The sequence below is a fragment of the Camelus ferus genome, chromosome 3 (genome assembly GCF_009834535.1).
Source record: "Camelus ferus isolate YT-003-E chromosome 3, BCGSAC_Cfer_1.0, whole genome shotgun sequence".
Lineage (NCBI taxonomy): Eukaryota > Metazoa > Chordata > Mammalia > Artiodactyla > Camelidae > Camelus > Camelus ferus.
In genome coordinates, this window is record NC_045698.1 from 53,641,093 (window position 1) to 53,662,215 (window position 21,123).

Below are 21,123 nucleotides of genomic sequence, written 5' to 3' on the forward strand. Positions count from 1 at the left end.
AAAAACAGTTTGGAACTCATGTAAGGTCATTCATTGCTTTTTTTGAATTGCTAAGTAACTTTTCAGCAGGCTTCTAAAAATCCAAGTATCAAGGGAGTCTACAGGAAGATCAAAAACTCTATGAGATTTATAATAGTCTGGTACTCTCTCCACTGGATTAAGGTGGAAAAATCCTCTCCAGCACCACAGATGGGAGAAAATCCTCCCTCTTAGATTTCTTCCTGAATCAGCTTATGCCTGTCTAGTCTTGCAGTAGAACAGAAAGAGACTTTGGAACTAGGTATGCTGGCACAGATTTTCTGGGGGAAAAAAACACTAGGAAATCAAGTTGATAACTTTATTTAAGCAGCATAGAACATCATGACAAGTATGATATGTTCCAGGAGTGCAAGGATCAATCAGCATCAGAAAGTATGAGTAATATTTTAGGAGATTAAGTGAGAGGAAACTGTATGATCATTTTAACACCTGTAGGAACAGCATTAGGTAAGAATCAATAATCCTTTTTGAGTAATTTTTTTTTTTTCGCTAAAACTCGGAAACTTACCAAACCTTGGGCTAAAAAGTCATTTGTTCTAAAGCCCACAGCAAACATCATACTTCAGAGTTGAAACTTCAGAAGCATTCCTGTTAGTGTCAGTAAGAAAACAAAGGATACCTGTTAGCATTTTCTTTGTTCAACACAAGGTCTTAGCCAGTAGTGTAATGAGACAGGAAAAAGAAATGAAAAAGAGAAATTGTACAGGAGAGACCACACAATCTTTTTTCTTCTTGCAGATGATATTAATCCATACGTGGGCAATACAAGAAAAGTGTGTTCAGCACAGCTGCTACATGTAAAAATTTAGGTTCATGTACCCCAGTGATAGCCTTTTAGTAAATGCAGTAGAAGAAAAGATTCACTTCACAATAGTATTAATGTATAACATATCTATGAGTGAGCACAACCAAAGATATATAAAGAAAATGATAGAACAGTGTTGTTAGGTATAAAAGACATGAATAAATAGAGAAATTATGCCATCCTTAACAATGGGATATCTTGATTTTTTTAAGATACCATTTCTCTCTAAATTAATTCATTGCATATCAAAATCCCAATAAGGTTTTTTTTGGAACTTGATAAAATGAACTTAAAATTTATAAAGAAAATCAAAAGCCCAGGAGTAGCCAAGACAATCTTGCAAAACAAGGTAGGGGCCTTGCCACAGAGACTAAGCCATGGAAATTACAATACTGTAATCCTCATATAAGGACAGAGGAAAAAAAAAAATCAATGGAACAAGGTAGAAGCCAGAAATAGGATCACACATATATAAAAATATGATGTGCATTGGAGGCAGCATTATAAATCAGTAGGAAAAGATGGAATGGTCTATAAATGGTGCTTGATCATTAATTGATAATCATATGGAAAATAAAATTGTATTTCTAACTTCATACCATCCCCCCAGAATAGTTCAGGTGAATTAAATTTGAAAAGCAAATCCTAAAAATTTGCTAAAAAATATAAGCAGTTAAATTGGCAGCAGTTAAACATTTTGAAATCAGATCTTAGAAATATAATACTGAGTGCAAAAGCAAGTTGTAGAAGGACAGGTGTAGTAAAGTGCAACTTACATAAAATTTAGGACATGAAATAATACAATGTATTGTGTAAAGATGCTAAAATACATTGTAAAGTATAAAGACATACATGGTGGTACTCTACACCAAATTAAAGGTAGTGTTTACTTCTGAAGATGGTAGAGAGATGAATATGACTGAAGAGGGATGTGTGCAGTATACAATTGTATTTGTAATTTTTTTAGATAAAAATACTATAAAACAATATGTGGCAAAATGTTAACACCAAATGAATAACCAACAGTAAAAAAAATTGGTTGAATAAATTTTGGCTTTTACATACTATGAATATTTTTTCAGCCATTAAAAAGAATGAGTGGTAGCTAGGTAACTATATGGAGGATTTCTAAGAGTGATTACTTAGTGAAGAAAACAAGATACGGGAAGGTTTGTCTAAAGTCACCCCATTTTTATAAAGCAATGCATGTGTGAGTGTGTGTGTATGACATAATTGTGTATGACCATACGAACATGAAAAAAATTAAAGATTCATTATAGGCTGTTAACATGGGCTGGGAGTGAGGTGATAAGGAAAGAGGAAAAAGGAGGAATGGGGAGTCAAGCAAAGAAAATGGAAAAGACAGAACACCACCAGTGTGGATGATGATTTGATGATTTTGTTTATGTACTTAATATAATCATAGATACACACACACACACACACACACACACACACACACACATGCATATTTTAAAAAGACTGTAGAACCACTTAAATAAAGAATGAGAGTTGACTTAAGGGGAATTTACTGTGTTTGACTGGAGGCTGTGGTAGAAGAAATGGACTTGCCAAAAAGCCAGCCAGACAAAGATGCCACTTCAAGGAAAGAATTGCTCAATGATGTATTCTGTTGCTAGAGTATTTAAACAAATGATGCAATTAAATTGATGCTTTTCCATTTTTTCCGCTTTTGTATTTGTTAAAGTAATTGACCTTAATTTCAGTGAGTTCTTGATAACAATATATATAAAGTATTCACAATGTGCTTGATAATGTAGGATACCAGTTGTAAAAGTAATAATTATATTTTATGAAATGTGGCGTCTTGACAGGGAAGCCTTAGTTCTTTCTCTCTTTTTCTTCAACTTGGGAGAGAATAAAGAATGAGTCTTTTTTTTTTTTCCTTCGTCAGGCCAAGGCCTAAATACCAAAAGTTCAAGGTTATGGATCATCGTCTTTAATGTTTTCATATTTTTCTTTCAGTGTGCGGGATGACAGAATTCGAGTAGAAAGGATGGCTAACATGTATTTTGAATACAGCCATGCTTTCCAGGAGGTTACAGACTTTTATGCACAAGATGGAGATGACGTTAATGGTAAATATTTTACACTTGTTAGCTTTATGCCCTGAAATTTAACTGAGTTGAGATTTGGATAAAGATGCAAGTTTGATTTTCAATTTAATGAAAACTAGATAATTATCAATTAAAAAATGGAAGAAGTAGAGAGAAGAAATCACTGTTTTTGCACTCATAAAAAGCACCACTGCAGCTTCTTTGTAGTTATGATCATTTCATAACTTGATATTTTGACATATTCATTGGAGTGTAACAAGTTAGTTACTGAAAATCCTTCCTTTTTGCTTCTCTTAAAAGATGGCCCATTATATGCAGTTTTACAAAATGTCGGTATAAATCTCCTAGTGAAAGCCAGCATTTCTAAAAGTTGATGGCCAGAATTAAAATATCAGAACATTAATGACAGGGTCTTAATTTGTTGGATCACCATTGTTTGTCTAATTCACATTTCCTCAGCCAGGTATCTGTTTGATTTTGTCTGTACCCCTCATTCCTTCCAGTCCAACTTATGTTCAGTCCATTTTTATCCCCTGTCACCTGCTGGAGAGCTTTCACCATAAGACCCTAAATAGATCAGCTTCCCCCAGCTCCCTCTCAGGCGTCAGTGTCTTGTTGGCGTTTCTATCCCCATCTCTTTTCATCTCATGTTTCTTTGGTCAAATAGAATTAAGTATCTGAGAGTGTAACCCACTTACACACCCATCTGTGCTGTCACCAAGGGATCATCAGCTTGTGCTCAGTTAAAGCTCAGACTAAATCAGGAGACGACCATAAGCCACTCTTGGTACCTGACTCACTTAGAAGGGTGTAGGACACAATGCAGCTTGCTGCAGGGCGCTGTTGCTCTTAGTGGGAGGAGTCCTCTGCAGTCTGTGCAGCGGTCCGCAGAGCCTTTGGGTGCTTAAGTTCCCCTCCCTCCTCTAGTGACAGCTCAGTTGCAAAGAAAGCAGACTCTCATCAGGTGGGTGCAGGATCTGCCCTGGCTTAGAAGCCCCATGCCCTACAGAAAGTCATTATTTCGTGCTGGGATTTCTCCAAAGGACATGCCAAATTCAAAGAATCGGTGTACTCAGAGATGGCCAAAATTCTAGAATCAGGTATTTATAATTCATCCTAGTCCAGATGCAATTGACTGATTTCAGGTCATTTTTACCATGCATAGTGCTACCTCGTAACACATTGGCACTTCATCTTTATCAGGTTTCCTGGGGATCAGAGCTAGAAAGTTAAAAGATGAAATTCTCAGTAGGAGACTGATGGTTACTCTTCATTTACACCTTGATTTTACAGAAAGCAATAGTTGAAATTAATATATTTTATATTACAGATTTGTGGAGGATATTTTGTAATTTTTTTCTTCAAAGTAATAAATACCTACTGCAAAAAAAGCCAAAACATGGTTGTATAGAAGGAAAAAAGTGAAAATCCCTCCCCTCGAATCCTTAGGAATTCTTAATGTGCAAATCTACACATAAACATACATACGTAGTTCTATATATTTATTTAATATAACTTGGATTTATTCTTTCAGCTAATTTTTATTGAATGCCTGTTCAAGGCATTGTGTATATGATAAGGAATTAAACAGACATTGTGTGTATGATGAGGAATTAAACGGACAAAAATTCCTGCCCTTCTGGAGTTTACAGCCTAGAAGGAGGAGATGTACAATAAAATAGTGTTTAAAGTTGCGAAGTACCATAGAGATAGGCAGGGAGGAGGTGGATTTTTAAATAAGGTAGTGAAGGAAAGCCTCACTGAGAAAAATGGCACTTGAACAAAGATTTGAATGAGGATTAAAGGAGTTAAGGGGGAAAACCATAAGGACAGGTGAAGCAACAGTGTTTCAGGCAGAGACAGCAGTAGGTACCTTAAGTACCTGGCATGTTTAAGGAATATCAAGGAGCCTGGGAGCTGGGACAGAGGAGCTAAGGAGGAGAATATTAGAAGGTGAGCACAGAGAATAAAGGAGTTGGAAGGCAGGTTGCGGAGGGCCTTGCGGACTCTTACGGACTTGAGCTGCTTCTCTCAGTGAGTTAGGAAATGTGGAAGGATTTGTAAGCAAAGTAGTCTAATGGTTCCTTCGGCTGCTTTGTTAAGAATACCCTGTAGGGCACAGGGATAAAGGTGGGAGACCAGATGGAGAGCTGTTGCTATATTCCTGCTGAGAGATGAAAGTGATCCTGTAACTTTTTTTTTTTCCTTCATTCAATGTATTATGGAAAGTTTTCCATATCAGTACAGATAGCTGTAAGTTATTCCCATTAGAGGTGCACAATCATCTGGATGTACTTAATGATGTTCGGTTAGGTTGCTTCTCATTTTTTCCTACTACAAGAGATTTTTCAACTCACTTCCTTATATACACATTTTAAATAAGCACTTTGGAGTATTTCTGAGTCAGAGGGAATGAGCATTTTACACCTTGAAAATAATTACTCTTTTGTTCTCTAAAAAAGGTTCATCTACCATCAGAAAATGCCCTTTTTTCCATGCCCTAGATGTTTATAATCTTCCATGTTTTTCCAAAGGGCAATTTTAGAAGATATTGTCTACATTATTATGTGAATAATAATAAACTAAGTCTTACTTAAGGTTTGTTTTTAGTAAAGATGAATAATAATTTTAATGAAGGTATGTACTCTGTTTTTTAGATTCTCAAAATTTGTCTGTCATCATTAAGTTGGAGAAACCTGTGATTTGCTCTTTGGCTGCCATAATAAGATATCTCAAAGAATTTAACTTGGAAAAGGTGCTTTCCAAACCCAAGTAAGTGATTTCTCAAAAATAAAAAAAAGGGGTGAGGTTATATTAAAAAACATTTCTTAAATTGAATTTGGTAAGTACTATACTCAGAAGTTTACCTGCTTTTGCTAGAATGCTGTGTTCTGGATCAAGAATGAGGTGTCGTGTTGTTGCTGAAAAATATTAAAAATATTAATTGATTCAAAAAATTAATAGCAAGCTTAAGAATTCTGTCAATTTTTGTATTCATGACAACTAATGTATTATAGTTTTGCCTACAGAAGTAGTATTAAGAAGTGGTATTTGAAAGCATTCATAAAACTTCATCATCTTTCTTATTTTTGGTTTCAGTTCTTATTTCATAGACCATAAAGTTGGAGATAAAAAGGACAGCTACTTACATAGACAGCTTATTGAAAGAGTGATTAACTTCGTAGAGTCGAGAGATTTAAAAGCTGGCAATTGACATTCTAACAAAATGCTAGTTTAAAAACCAGTGGAATAAAAATAAACACAGCAGAATAACTTTCTTGCGTTTCCCTATTCTACCTTCACCAGCCCCTTATCTTTGGCTCTCTGAAGAATTACTCTATATCATATCAATCCTGGATTAGTAAGCTACTTCTTGTTGTGGTGATAAGATCTATCTCAGTAAAATGTCACTAGTACTAAGACTGGGAAGTCCTTGCTATGTCTGTTTTAACCCCACCTCTAGAGTAATACACTTCTGAGACTTTTACCCACTGCCCCAAGTATTTTGAGGTATTTCTACTCTCATTGGTCAGAGTGAACTATTCTAAGCTCTGTGTGAACCCTGGTCATTGTTCATCCTACTGTTTTCTTATGTTTCTTTCCCGATCTCATGGAAGTTCCCCTACACATTTAAGAATCAGTACTTGGCCAAAGACCTGAGGGGACTCTTCTGCAGATCTCTCAGTGTGCAGCTCTGTCATCTCTGCCTTCTGTCTCACAAATTCTTCTTTCCTTGGTCTCTCCTAGGAGTCAGTCAGTGTTTACCTCTTTTGTTTTTCTTCTCTCAGGATCACAGTTCTATGTGCCTCATGTCCAACGGCTTGAAAACATTTAAAATATATCCATATATATGTATTATTTGTCCAGTTTTCTAACTGTTGGTGGTTAAAGGGCAGTTCTCATGCATTTAATCCTTTATGAATGAAAACAGAAGTCAGGTGCCATAACTGAATGCTATACAAAAACAACAGAAGAGGGAGATGTGTGAAGTTACAGCAGCTGCCCTAAACAATGCTGTCTTCTAAAACTTCTGGAAAACTCATCTTCATTTAATGAGCACTGGGTGGGTGGGGGGTAGGGATGGGGAAGGATAAATTGGGAGTTTGGAATTTGTAGATACTAACTACTATAATATAAAATAGATAAACAACAAGGTACTACTGTATAGCATGGGGAACTATATTCAGTACCTTGTAATCGCCAGAATGAAAAAGCAGAGAAAAGGGATGTATATATGTATAAATGAATCACTATGCTGTACACCAGAAATTAACACATTATAAATCGACTGTACTTCAATTTTTAAAAAAAAAATTAGCACTTGAAAAAGAACCAAATTCAAATCCCATATAAAATTATTTTAAAAAAGAATAAGGGACAGGATAATGTCCTTATAGAAAATGAATGCTTGCCAGAAAGACATGCCCACAAATGTTCTTTTTTCTTTTCTTTTTTTTTTTTTTAGATTCCACATGTGAACTATCTCATGTGGCATTTATGTTCTTTTGTTTGTTTTTTTTTTAGAGACATGCCCACAAATGAAATAAAAACTACTATAACCTACTACTGCAAAATGAGCTAAAAGACTTTAAGGAAATGACATTAAATGTGAAATAACAAATGATAATAAATAAGAAATAGGAGAGCTTTGAAACAAGATGTTGGGATTGAAGAATGAGCATACATTAAAGAAAAATCAATTTAGGAATGAAGAGTAAGCTAGAAGGAATATAAAAGTAAATAAGCATAACATAGAGAAATAGAATTAGAAAAGAGAGAGATGCAAAAAAAGGTTAGCAGAGCAAACCTGATGAAACAGCAGTAGTTAAGAAAGCCCTACTTGCAAGCTTGACCCTTGACTGGCATCTGGGACCTTGGATTTGGGGAGGGTCTCCAGCATTCTCTGATAAGAGTGGCTCTCTGCCTAAACTATTCAGACAATATGGTTAATGCTGAGCCTCTCCTTTCTTTCTGGGAGGTGGAATTGTGGTGCATATTAGGAAGAAGGTGCCTATGCGACCAGCCTGCAGCAAAAGCATTGGGTTCTGAGTCTGTAATGAACTTCTCTGGTGGACATTTCACATGAGTTGTCGCAACTCATTGCTGGGGCAATTAAGAACATCCTGTGTGACTCTACCAGGAGAGGACTTTTGGATGTTTGCCCTTGGTTTCTTCTAGACTTTGCTTTATGTACCTTTTCCCTTTTCTAATTTTGTTTTGTATCCTCTTCCAAACCAAATTCTACCCTGATGTAATTTTTAGCAAGATGGCGCAAAAGCTGTCGTGTGCTCCGTGAAATTTTAATTCTCGGTCATTTTAATGTTTGGACAGTTCCTTGCTCCCAAATTTCACTTGAGGCATGATTCCTACCATGAGGCAAGATTTCACCTTTAGTTGGAATTAAGTGACAAAACCCTCAAATAATTGGTGGAACAGGGGTGCTTTCCGGACCTTAAATCTAAGACCCCATTCCTCAGGGTATAGACTGTTAGGTTTACTAGTTTTTGTGAGGCTGAAGGCAACTGAGCAGTATTTCCGGGTAGTCCACACATCTTAAATGCTTCTTATGTATCTTACACCTCTGGTGTTCATGGGAGATAAAGGCAGCTAGCTGAGATATTTTTAGGAAAGGCTTCTGAATTGTGGGTTCTTGATGCCAACTAAGCATCCTTTGAGAGTCTGTTTTTGATTAAGATACTCAAGTGTTAATCACCTCTACGGTGTGGGTTAAACCTAACTGTCAGGAACAGGGGAACCAAATGACTTACACTTAAGCACATGGGTACTGATGAGATACCAACTATGAGTCCAGGCTATCAGCACTCCCAGCTTGTATCTTTGACCATGAAGGTGTGTGAACATCTCTCAGCTACACAGCAAATCACTGCCTAATTGTTTCTTCCTGAAAATAATGTTTTACATTTTATTACTGTCCTGGGTGTTTCACATACATTTCTGGGCTTTATGACTCAAAGGAAAACAAACCAACCAACACAAACTGGCCTCCCCATAGAAAGACGCAGACCTTTGCTGAGCATCTACTTTCTCCTAGGCTCTGCAGGTGCTGCAAAATGTGTAAGACATAAATAACCCTTACCTGCAAGGAGCTCAGATCTATTAATGAGGATAGCAGAAGAATATAAATTACTGTAATGCAAGGCAAATTAAGTTAACGGTTATAAGAAGGAGAGAACAGACTACGCACCCCAGCTATCAATCAGTGTTGGAATTGCTTCTCTCTGAAAATCATTAATGTCACCCTTTGGAAGCAGGTTAAACCTGTCACACATAAATTACGTTGCCAAAGGACAGTGTTCAATTACCAGGCAACGTTCCTAATATGCAGTAAGTCATTTCTTTTTCAGGGTTGTGGGGCTCATCCAGAAGTGGAGGCATCTCTCAATGAGCTCTGGCTCTTTGGGCTCTGATTTTAGGCTCTAGATTCCTGGATGAAGGCTTGCTTCTGTAACTGGTTTGGGAAACTGTATTTTATTCATCTGGTTATGGCCATGATGAGTTGGATTAGTTTTATGATGCAAACACTCATGCTTTCCCTCCAGATAGTTTAGTGACCTGCCATTATTTTTCTTGCTTTGAAAAATGAGCCATCAGTTCCTTAAGTGCTGTTGATAGAAACGTCAAAGGACTGGCTTATAAAGGAAATTAATCTATTAGTAATGCATTCATTAATATAATTTTTAACATGAAACTTATGGTTGCCATGGGGGAAGAGTGGTGGGAAGGAATAAATTGGGAGTTTGAGATTTGAAGGTACTAACTACCATATATAAAATGGATAAAGAACAGGTTTCTTCTGTACAGCACAGGGAACTATATTCAGTATCTTGTAGTAATGAAAAAGAATATGAAAATGAATGTATCTATGTATGACTGAAACATTATTCTGTGCACCAGAAGTTGATACAACATTGTAAACTGACTATACTTCAGTTTAAAAAAATGAAAGACTAATAAGGACAAAATTTGAATTATGCATACATATATTAATCATATTGAGCTCAGGACTCAGGTTTATTTGGAACTTATTGAACTTTTAATCTAGTTTGAAATAGTTACAGGGACATAAGGAGAAAGTGAATTATTTGTTTAAGGAAATAATTCCTGCTACTTTTTCAGTTTTATACTTTATGAAAACAGCCACATTAAATGTGTAGTCTTAATTATAGACTAAATAATATTTGCACGTATCAGAATATTAATTAAAAGCTTTTAAAGTGTTTATCAAAATGACTTCATGCTAAAGAAAAAGAAGGATGCTTTTAAGTATCTTGACATATTTTTCTAGCAAATTGCATAGCTTTTCCTGAAGAGACCACCACTTGTTCTGCCAGTGATAAAAGACTATGTTTGGTCCTGTTACTGGAAATTAAAAAAAAAAAATTAAGAATTGTTGGTACTGTTACTTCCATTCCTTATTCTTGTTTTTGTTGTGAGAGTAACTGTCCTTTCACGTCAGCTTACCTAAGTACCAGCAATGATGGAAAACAGTATCTTAATGAATGTTGTTTTTGCTTTTTTTGGTTTGATTTCCTAGCAAAGGGCTAACTTTTATCATAATGTTACTGAATATTTCTAAAGCCTAAATTAGTTTCCCTATTTCTTTATGCACTTATATCATGGTTCATATTTCATTCTTTTTACAGGAATTTTAAACAGTTGTCAGGAGAAGTGGAATTTATGACACTTAATGGAACAACATTAAGGAACCTGGAAATCCTTCAGAATCAGGTCAGGTAAACATAGGGCTATTTGATTCAAAATGGGTTTCAAAAAAAAATGGGGGATAGGTAGCAGTGTGTTCTTAGGAGTGCAGGTGAACAGTGTTGTCTTCAGCTGATAGTGCTCACTTTTTGGAGAGTCAAATATATGAAATACTTACTTGGGGGTTACATTGGGAGCTATAGCGCTGTGCTTGTCAATGATTGAAGCAGCATGCCTGTTCTGACAACTTCTATATCATATATTTCTTTGGAAAGGCATCATCTTTGGGAATTCAGTGAAGTAGATTTTTCTGGTCTGCTTGGTTATCTTTTTCTACATATTTTTAACTTTTTGTTGAAGTGTTGCAGTCTTATTTCATTATTCAGTATATAAAACAAGTAACTGCAATATTCAATTTGACTGTTAAATGCATAGTAGTTCATTTCACAAACTTCCATCATTGTTTATTTGCCCTTTACTGATGAGTGAGGAAGATAATGAAGACATTAAAATGATTGCTTTCATTTATTAAGTTATCACTTAAAAATGTGAGATGTTGTATTGTAAAACTAATGTTCTTATAAAAAACTCATAAAAATAAAAAGCAGTTCCAAGTCATTTGAGTAGTGGAAAAGCTGAACCATCTGCTGTGAATTACTACCACTGCTGTGAATTAAAGTAAATGCTGAATTTATTCTCCTGACTCCTGGATTTGTGTATAGCTAGCTAGTTTCTCTCACTCGGTTTCTCCTTCTGCCAGGCTGTTCTTGCATACTGGAGTCAGCCTTCCGTTTATTCAAAAACATTTTTATCTTGTCATTCTGTTATCCGGAAGTTGAGAGTCTTTTCCTGGCAAGTCTTTCTCATCAACTCTATATACATCCTTGGGTTAGGAAACAAGTAGTAAGAATAAAAGGATATTTCTTGGGTGAAGAAGAGCCTATAGTCAAAGCCTGCAGATTCCGCCTTGGCATTTCAAGCTTTCCTTTCTTCTGCCACATCCTCCCTGTTCAAATCCTACTACAGTGGAGTTGGTTCTGAAATCAAATGCCTAAGGCAAAAATCATCCATAATCAAAATACCCTTTAAAATCCCTTTCTTTATCAGGACTTGGGCCCTTGGAGAAATGGAAGCTGAGAATTAACATCTTCTGCTTGTCTTTGCACTGCAGCTTTGGCCTCCTTACTGTGGAGCAGTGGAAAGGGGTCATGGGGAGGGGCTGGGTGTCAGGGAGAGCTGAGATGTAGCAGGACTTGGGTCTCTCCCACTCTCCCTCTCTTGTCCGAGCCTGCTTCCCCAGTGATGCCAGGTAGTTGGAGAGTGATTCCCCTCCACCATCCTCTTCATGGACCCTTTCTGTGGTCAGGCCAGTCAGGCTCTTGTCTCAGAAGGGATGGTGCAGTCACTGATGTGGATCCCCTCAGAGGTCAGCTCTGCCTTCCCAGCCCATCCTCAGGGAGCCTTCCTTCCGTGACCGCTGCAGCTTCTGTGGCTGCTCTCTTTCGGCTCCTGAGGCCTGGGGAAGTTATGTCACACCTTTTGTAGTTGATTTCTGCCAGGTGGCACTGGGTCCTTGTTAGGAGTCTCTTCTCCCACACTCTGATATAAGTGCCCTGAGGGAGGAATCATGTCTTAATATACCTTTGCCAGCCATACTGCTGAGCACACAAGAGGTGTTCTGTTAAGTACTTGCTTGCTGATTTAAAGTAAAGGAAAATGGAAAAAAAAAATTCAGGTGAAAACTGCAATTTGATGTTCCCAATACAGTTTAAACCTGTTAATAGACATTTTGTACTACAGTGAAACCTTGGTTAAAATTAACTACCATTCTAGTTAATTATAATTTTTTTTATGGCTTAACTTTAAAGTGGCAAAGCATAGACAGATAAACCTTTGCTAAGGATTTAATAAAACAGACTAAAGTCAGACCCTTCCAGGATGCATTCCTAGAGTGCAGTGCAGGTCCACTTCCCTCCTGAGCCTTTTTCAGTTTTGACATGGGAGGATCTGTCTTTAGAACGGCAGCTCTTAGGCAGTGGGAGATCCTGAACTGCCAAAGGAAAATCAAATTATCTTCACTGTGCTTCCCAAGGGAGGAAAGAAGACAGTTATATTTTTAAGATGTTTCAAAAGAAACTTCTCAATACTGTATTGTTAGTTAACTAAAAACTACATATAGACTGTATCTTTCCTTTGTGTGTTTATATATGTGTGTATATATATTCATCAGACATTAAATGAACACCTGTTTTGAGCTGTATCTTATGCTAGGCATATGTAACATTTAAAATTAGTGTATATGGAATAATTAGGGAGTATAAACAACTAGTGGTTTTGGTACAAATACCATTGTCTAGTTAATAAAACTTGTTTTCTGGTCTTTCTTAGACTGACATGGAAACCAGAGGAAGTTTATTTTGGGTTTTAGACCATACCAGAACTTCATTTGGGAGACGGAAGTTAAGGAAGTGGGTGACCCAACCACTCCTTAAATTAAGGTAAAAGCAATTCCTTTTTGTGTGTTTAATATGAAATTATATAAAATTAAGAAATGAAAGGTATGTTAGCCTCCTTAAAACCAAGGTTACCATGGCTTATAAGAGCACAGTTTTAAATTGGGGAAGATTTTAATTTGTATCTGGCAATAGACTGTCTAATATTGAGGAATTTTTCCTTGTCCCCAAGAGCGAGTTTGCTTGCGGTTGGAAGACATGGAGTCGGCCTGGGGAAAGTGAGTTATCCGGTTGGTTTGGATCATCAGCAGCATCAGGGAGTAGGGAGAAAGGGGCTGGGGAGAGGGGCTACCTTCCGTGGAGGACTTTGAAGGCCAGGCTGAGGAGCTGGTAGCCAGAGGAAGTTAATCCAGTGATTCTGCCCATGGGAGTGATAGGATCAGAGCTGGGCTTGTGTGTGGGAGCCGACAAAATGGTTTTGGAGGGGCATGTTAGCAAGTTCACAGAGAGGTTCTGAGGACCTGAACTAAAGAAGTACCAGTAGGAATCTGAAAGAGGGGTTAGGTGTGAAATGTTGAGGAAAGTAGAATGAGAAGACGAGGAGTGCTTTCAGGGAAGGTAGGTGAGCCTAGTGCCTAAAACAGTGGTTTCCAAGATTGTCTGCATAGTGGAGTCGCCTGGGAAGTGTCATAGATACTGATGCCTGTATCCAACGCCCAGCGATTGTGATTTAATTGGTCTCCAGTGTGGCCGGGGAGTTGGAATTTTTAGGAGTTCCCCGGATGATTTTGACATGCCGATGCATTTGGGAACTGTGACTAGTGTCTGTCACTTAGTAGGAGGAGTCCAGTTAATGTTTACTGACTGAATGCTGTTATTTATTGTGCTTTATTTAATATTCAAAATCATCCTCCGAGGTGGGTCCTTGAGATGAGTAAACAGATCCAAAGCACTTCAGTAACTTGTTTCACAGCTGGTGGAGCCTAGATTTAAAACCAGCATGGACTCCGTCCTGAACAGCTTCCCATAGGGACGACCAGAGAGAGTTGTGGTGGTGGTGCTGTGTGTGGGCTGTCAGTTGGGTGACTCAATCCCACCAAGCTGGCAGCCTGCCACCCCCCGCCCAACATGTTCTCACCTTTGCAGTGCTGCAGTACCACCTCCCAGGGTTGACGTAAGGAATAAGATGAGACAGTAAACCTAACTGCCATTTTTTGAGCTCTTTGTCATATAGCAAGCACTATGCTAGGGGCTTTATGTACACCAAATCTTTTAAACTGCACAACAGCCTCATTGATGGCTGCATTTTACACTGTGCTTGGTAAACAGACATCTTTGGCAAAGGACAGCAGGTGCCGTTACTGTTAGTCATAAGCTTTAAGACATTGTTTTGATAATGATGATGACTAAATCACTTCAGCTTTAGCGGGTCATGACAATTCTTTTCTTGATCATGAAGACCTTCAGACAGGGGAAACTGACTAGATAAGAAATTCTGAAAATGGAAGTGTCTACTTTGGTTCAGTATTCAAATGAGATAAAAGTAATTTGTGGAGCAAAAGTAGACAAGATGGTTTTCTGCAGTCTGTGGACAGCAATATAAGGGGTGTCTCCTGGCTGATAGAAAGGCATCTGTCTAAGCAGCCACACAATTCTTAAATTTTATTTGCTTGATTGAAATATTCAGCAGAAACAGACTTGCTAGCAGACTTTTTCATGTAAATCAAAATTTTTATTTCTGTTAAATTTATTTTATATAAGCAAGATTAATTTGAGATAACTTCGGTAGACCATGTTGCATGCTCTTTGTGGGCCTGATCATGTATCCCTCAGGACCCAACCTCCTCAGAAAGGCTGAGAGAAAGTACACCATGCATTGAACTCTGATGCTTTCAAGTATGTACTTTAGACCAGCCTAAAATGTATAGAGCTGAAAACAAGCACACAAAACTTCTTCCTTTGCAATTTTTATTTTAGGTCACAGTTTTGAAACTCTAGGCTTCCTAATCCATTAAAATTCACTTCAAAAGAATTCCAGTTAAACCTTAATTGCATATGCATCCTATTCCAAACAAATACATAGAGAAAATCTTCAGCTGATTTTTCAGTGGTTCAGCTCTATATTTGTTGTTGCTGTTGGCTTTTTTTTAACACTAACATAGGTGCCATGCTAGTCACGTCAGTGGTTCATCCAGGCTAATGTTCTCTCTCTGACATTGGCAGCCAAAGGTGGTTAGTTTAGGGCTGATTTTCTTTTATAGTGAAATCACAGTGTTTATAGAACAAATAATTAGTGACAAGAGAATTTAGCAAGATCGAGGGTGGATCTTCCAAAAGGTCTCCAAGAGCCCATTATTTATCAGTCACCCAGGAATTAGAAGCCCTTAGGATCGTTTCTTTATACTTTTAGCCTCTTTCAGCTCCCAGGCAGTCACACAGTTCATAAATTCAGGACCAAGTGTTTCAAGTTTCAGATGATTTTCCGTTCCCACTACAAAATGGCCTCTTTGGTGCAAAATTTTCTAATGACTTTCTATAAGGTAAAAGTGTTTTTACCCTATATTTACAGACTGATTCAAAGAATGCACTTAGGTTATTGAGACAGGATTTTACTCTACTAAAACCACACTGCCTTTTCTAAATAGGTTATATTTTCTTATATGTTGAGACCTATGCTTTTTATCAGTTCTCTAATTTTAGTTAAGATTTTTCATTGTAGGTCACTGGCCCGTTCTTATAAATGCATGTCATGTTGGCAAGACATTAGTCCTAAGACCTTTTAAAATTAAATAAGTTATATTGAATTCATTTTTTTTTTGAGGTTCCATCTTCGAATTTCTTCAGTTTCTTTGAGTTGATATGATCTTGTCAGTGTTTTATATACTCACCATATGTACTTTATTGGTTTTGTCAGAAAGTCCCAAAACGCAAATTCTGCTTGTAAATATCTGATAGGGGCAGAAAACTTTAGGTAAAATATTAATTTCCAAGGCAGATTTGGTCATCTTAAAATAAGTATTCAAGATTCAGTACCTTCCTCTGTATCTTGAAATATTAAACCAAAGTAAGTTCAGAATTTTCTCCATGGGTACCTCTTCTGCCTGCACCTTACATGTCGATGTTACCCGTAGTTCCCTCCGGGGCTGATTCTTAACTTTCAGCACTACTTGGAATCTTATCTGTGGCCATGGCTTCTCCTATAACTCATTTGCCGATGACTTAGTCACCATTATTTCCAGCAGCTCCAGACCCACACATCTGCTGGAACATCTCTGCCTCAGGAAACGTTCAATCTGTGTTTGCAAGACAAATTGAAAATGAAGCATTTCCTTCAGTGAGATAATGATTTCTTGGAAATACAGCTCTGTGTGTGTGTGTTTGTGTGTGTGTGTGTGTACGTACATGCATGTGCATGTGTTTGCATACACATGTGGAGAACAGCAGATTATTAACCACAAAGGGAATCTGAGAAATCAGTTCTTCCCCTTCTAGTGGAGGAACTGTTTAATCAATGATGAAAACATTGAATCTTTGGCAAGGGCTAGTGTTACATCATCTTGCCTTTTTATAAAATCACTTTTTATGAAAGGCAGTCAGATGAAAGTCTTCATGAAAGGCTTTTTGTTTGTTGAAGAAACTAAGCATCTCCAGGCCTCTGGTCTTGCCCTTCTTTATTTCTATCTGCATTACCCAAAGATTTTTTTTTAAAGTGTATATCTGATTATATTTTGCTGTCTACTGTTTACAGTTCTCACAACACACTGAGGTGTAATTTATTTCTGGACCTTTGTACAGCCTGTTCCTTTTTCTAAAATGGTAACTTCTACTCATTTTAGTTTCCCTCTTAGTTTGCTGGCTGCTGCAGCACAGTTTCCTTTGCTCGCTCTTCATCTTCTCTGTATCCTTTAAATGATGGGGTTCCTGAGGCCTGAACCTTAGGAGCTCAGCTTTCTTCCTTCCCTTAGCCTCCTCTCTCTTCCTCTTACCTTCTCACTCTCTCCTACCCTCTCCTCTACCCCTATGAACTAACTGATCTATTCCCGTTACCATGAACAGCAAAATGTAAACAATCCCAAATTTGTGTCTCTGGCCCTTACTCTCTTCTGTTCTCCAGACTTGTATAGTCAACTTGGATTCCTAAACACATAGGTGTATCACAGACATCTCAAACTTAACATGTTCATCCCTGTTCCTCCTCCTGGTTTCCCTGTTCTAGGATCCAGCCCCTCCATCTAATGAGTTGCTTGAGCCAGAAACCTGGGAGTTATTCTGGACATTTCCTTTTGACAACCACATCCAATCTAATACTGAGTCCTGTTGCCTTTACCTCTAAAATAAATCCAGAGTCCTTGCATGTCTTGCCATCTTGACTGCCGTCACCCTGATCTAAACTGCCATCAATTCCCACTTGACTGCTGCACTGTCCTCCTGACTGATCTCTTGTTTGAACATAAAGACTGAATTATGTCACTCCCCTGCCTTAAACTCTTTATTGGCTATCCATCATGCTTCAAATAAAATTAAAATTCTTGAGCATGACTCTTCTGTCTGATTCCCCTTTTCATTCATGTGTTTGTTGTCACTCTTGCCTCCTTTGGTTTCTGTGCATCCCAAAGCTTTTTCTCATCTGTGGTCTCTTTATTTGGTCATCTCTCTATCTAGAATGTTCTTTCTTTTCTCTTCAATTTTTATGTGGCTAATTCCTTACCTTGAGATCTTATTATAAAGTGTTACTTCTTCAGAGAGGCTTTTTTTGATCTCCTAATCTAAATTGCTCTTTGTATCATTTTTAGATATTTTATAAAACTTACTATGATTGATATTTGTTTATCATTCTTGCAAATGGCAGAATTTCGTTCTTTTTTATGGCTGAATAATGTTCCATTGTGTATATATATACCACATTGTCTTTATCCACTCATCTGTTGATGGCCACTTAGGTTGCTTCCATCTCTTGCCTATCGTAAATAATGTTGCTGTGAACATTGGGGTGCATGTGTCTTTTTGAATTTGTGTTTTTATTTTCTTTGGATATATACCCAACATTGGAATTGCTGGATCACATAGTAGTTCATTTTTAGTTTTTTTGAGGAACCTCCATACTATTTTCCATAGTGATTGCACCAGTTTACAATTTTACCAACAGTGTATGAGGGTTCCCTTTTTTCCACATCCTCTCCAACTTCTGTTATTTGTAGACTTTTGATGGTAGCCATTCTGACAGGTGAGGTGATACCTCATTGTGTTTTTGATTTGCATTTCTCTGGTAATTAGCGATGTTGAGCATTTTTTCTTGTGCCTGTTGGCCAGCTGTATATCCTTTGGGAAAATGTGTATTCAGGTCTTCTAGCCATTTTTTAATCTGGTTGATAGTTGGTTTTGTTTTTTTTTTGATATTTTGATAAGAGCTGTTTTTATATTTTGGATAGTACCTCCTTACTGGTCATATCATTTGCAAATATTTTCTCCCATTTAGTAGGTTGTCTTTTCGTTTTGTTGATGGTTTTCTTTGCTGTGCAAAAGCTTTTAAGTTTAATTAGGCCCTATTTGTTTATCTTTACTTTTATTTATTTTCCCTTAGGAGATCTAAAAATAAATTCTGCTACAATTTATGTTGCAGAGTGTTCTGCCTATGCTCTCTTCTAGTTTTGTGGTCTCAGGTCTTTATACAAGTCTCTAATCCATTTTGAGTTTATTTTTGTATATGATGTGAAGGAATGTTCTAGTATCATTCTTTTACATGTAGCTGTCCAGTTTTCCCAGCATCACTTATTGAATAAGAGACTGTCTTTTCTCCTTTATATATTCTTGCCTCCTTATCTAATCAGTCACAACTCCTATTAATTTTACCTCTCTAACATCTCTTCAAACTATGTGCTCTTTCCATGACTATATCCTCCAACTGAGTTTAGATCATCAAGGTCACTCCCTTGGATTACTCAAACAGCCTTCTAACCAGTCTTTTTGTCACTGTTCTTGTCTTTTCCAACATTAGCCATTGGTTCCTCTTGAATTCAGGATAAGGTCTGGATCCTATGTGGTCTGCATTACTCTCATGACCTGTTCCCTGCTTCCCTTTCTAGCTCCTACTATCACACTTTCACCTTCCATCTTTTATTTCTGCTATTGTACTTGATAAGCTCTCAGTAATTGTTCATCGAATGAATGAATAATGGTGTATGTGAAAGGCATAGCTAGTAGATTCAAGTAATGATGGTTAGGCCCTAGGAGAAGGTCTGTGATTCATGTTTCTACCAGAAAGCTGTTTGGGTAGGTGGTTTAGCCATATCTCGTTACTAACGTGTTAATGTCTGAATTTAATTTACTCATTTTATGTCATCTGTCTTTAGAGCAAACTTTTCAGTAAAAAATCAGAACAAACAACAAAAAACCAACCTCTCCCCAGTATTTCATCTTTCCTTCCCCAAATAACCTTGTGTTAGAATTATAGTGGCATCTCCACAAATAGCAACTAGTAGGTAGACTCAACACATGTCCTTACAATAGCAGTAGCTATGGGTCACACACTGTGTTTCTAAGTGGCAGCCACACGCAACAGATACTAACGTCATCACTCAGTTCACCTTCAAATGTGAAGGACTCCTGTTGACACCCACATTTAGTCGTTGGATCTTTGGTGGTAATAAAGAATCTTCATCATCTCTAGGACCACAGGTCCATTGTGTTTTGTCATATGGAATGAAACGAATGACTCAGGTGTCCTCTTTTCATTTGTTTAGAAGGTGTCATGTGGTAAGATCAATTGTAGAATACTGTAGGGCATCTGGGAATAATATCTTTAGCATCATTTAATTAACAGTGCTACTTCCTGTTTTGTTGACTGTCACAATCACCACATCTCTCTCACTGATTTTACCAAAATAATTGTTTTCTCTTCTGGTGGTCTGGCTTATTATTTTATTACAGTTATTTGGAAAGTCTTCTTACACCTGCTAATTAAAGAACAGTTCTAAGGTATGCAAGCTATTTTATTTAAAAAACTTGACTGGAAGTCATTTTTATTCATTTGCATTCTGATCTGCTTGTAGGATATTAAAGTGGAATTTTAGCTGCCCCAGTGATGAGACATTTGCAGTAAACAGTGTCACACACCATCTCTCCTTCTCACCTCTTCCTGACCATGTTAGACATCTGTAATTGGTTATGGCATTCCTTCTCAGTTCCCTTGCTAACAATCAGCACAGTACTTCAGGTCATCACTAGCAGTAATATTCAGCACTTGAGATCCCAGGACTAGGTTTCGAATATAATCCTTCCTTGTTCACTTTGCACAAAATACCTTTTTGCATAGCTATGCCTTAAAACTTGTCTAACTAAAGCTTATATTTTGAGTGCTATTTCTCCCTCCCCTGTGCTGTTCTTTGTAGTACCTATCAAACAGATTTTGTAACCAAATAAAGATTACTATAATAATGAGGATGGCAACAACTACAGAGTATTGAGTAGTTAACCATGTACCAGGCACTGTGCTAAGTGCGTGTATGTATTAGTTCTTTCTTTCTTTTTTTTTTTTTTAAAGATTTATTGGAATTTTTTTTTTAATGGAGGTTCTGGAAATTAAATCCAGGACTTTGCACATGCTGAGCACATGCTCTACCATTGAGCTATACTCCCACCCCTGTATTGTTTTATTGAATTAATGCAACGATTCTGTGTGAATTAGGGACCTTTACTATTCCCATTTTACAGATGAAGAAACTAGGACAAGGCTAAATAACTGGAAAATGGTAGAGCCTAGATTTGAACTGACGTCATTTGCCTTCTCAGTCCAAATTCTTAACCTCTGAGCTGTTACCTCCCCAACAAAATGAAGACTGGGTTAAAATGAAAATGACTCACAGTGAACGTGCTTTTGTCTGTGCTACTTGTCGTGAGCCTAAAATGAAAGCCACTACCTTTATATTTTCCCAGAAAATATTTTTTAAAAAGTCTTCCGGAATACTTCATAAATATGATTTAGGTTTTTATTTATCTCTTTTGCTTTTATCTTTCCATGTCTCAGACA

General features: G+C 37.2%; 1 protein-coding gene across 6 annotated transcripts in view; it reads left to right on the top strand.

Moving 5' to 3' along the window:
* MSH3 (mutS homolog 3) overlaps positions 1 to 21,123 on the top strand; it is a 137,730-nt gene that overhangs the window by 44,815 nt on the left and 71,792 nt on the right. For all 6 annotated transcript variants that reach the window (XM_032475184.1, XM_032475159.1, XM_032475174.1 and 3 more), the window contains exons 9-12: positions 2,831 to 2,943; positions 5,580 to 5,694; positions 10,587 to 10,671; positions 13,033 to 13,142. In XM_032475184.1, coding sequence (XP_032331075.1) covers positions 2,831 to 2,943; positions 5,580 to 5,694; positions 10,587 to 10,671; positions 13,033 to 13,142 — 423 coding nt within the window. The remainder of the gene's footprint in view (positions 1 to 2,830; positions 2,944 to 5,579; positions 5,695 to 10,586; positions 10,672 to 13,032; positions 13,143 to 21,123) is intronic.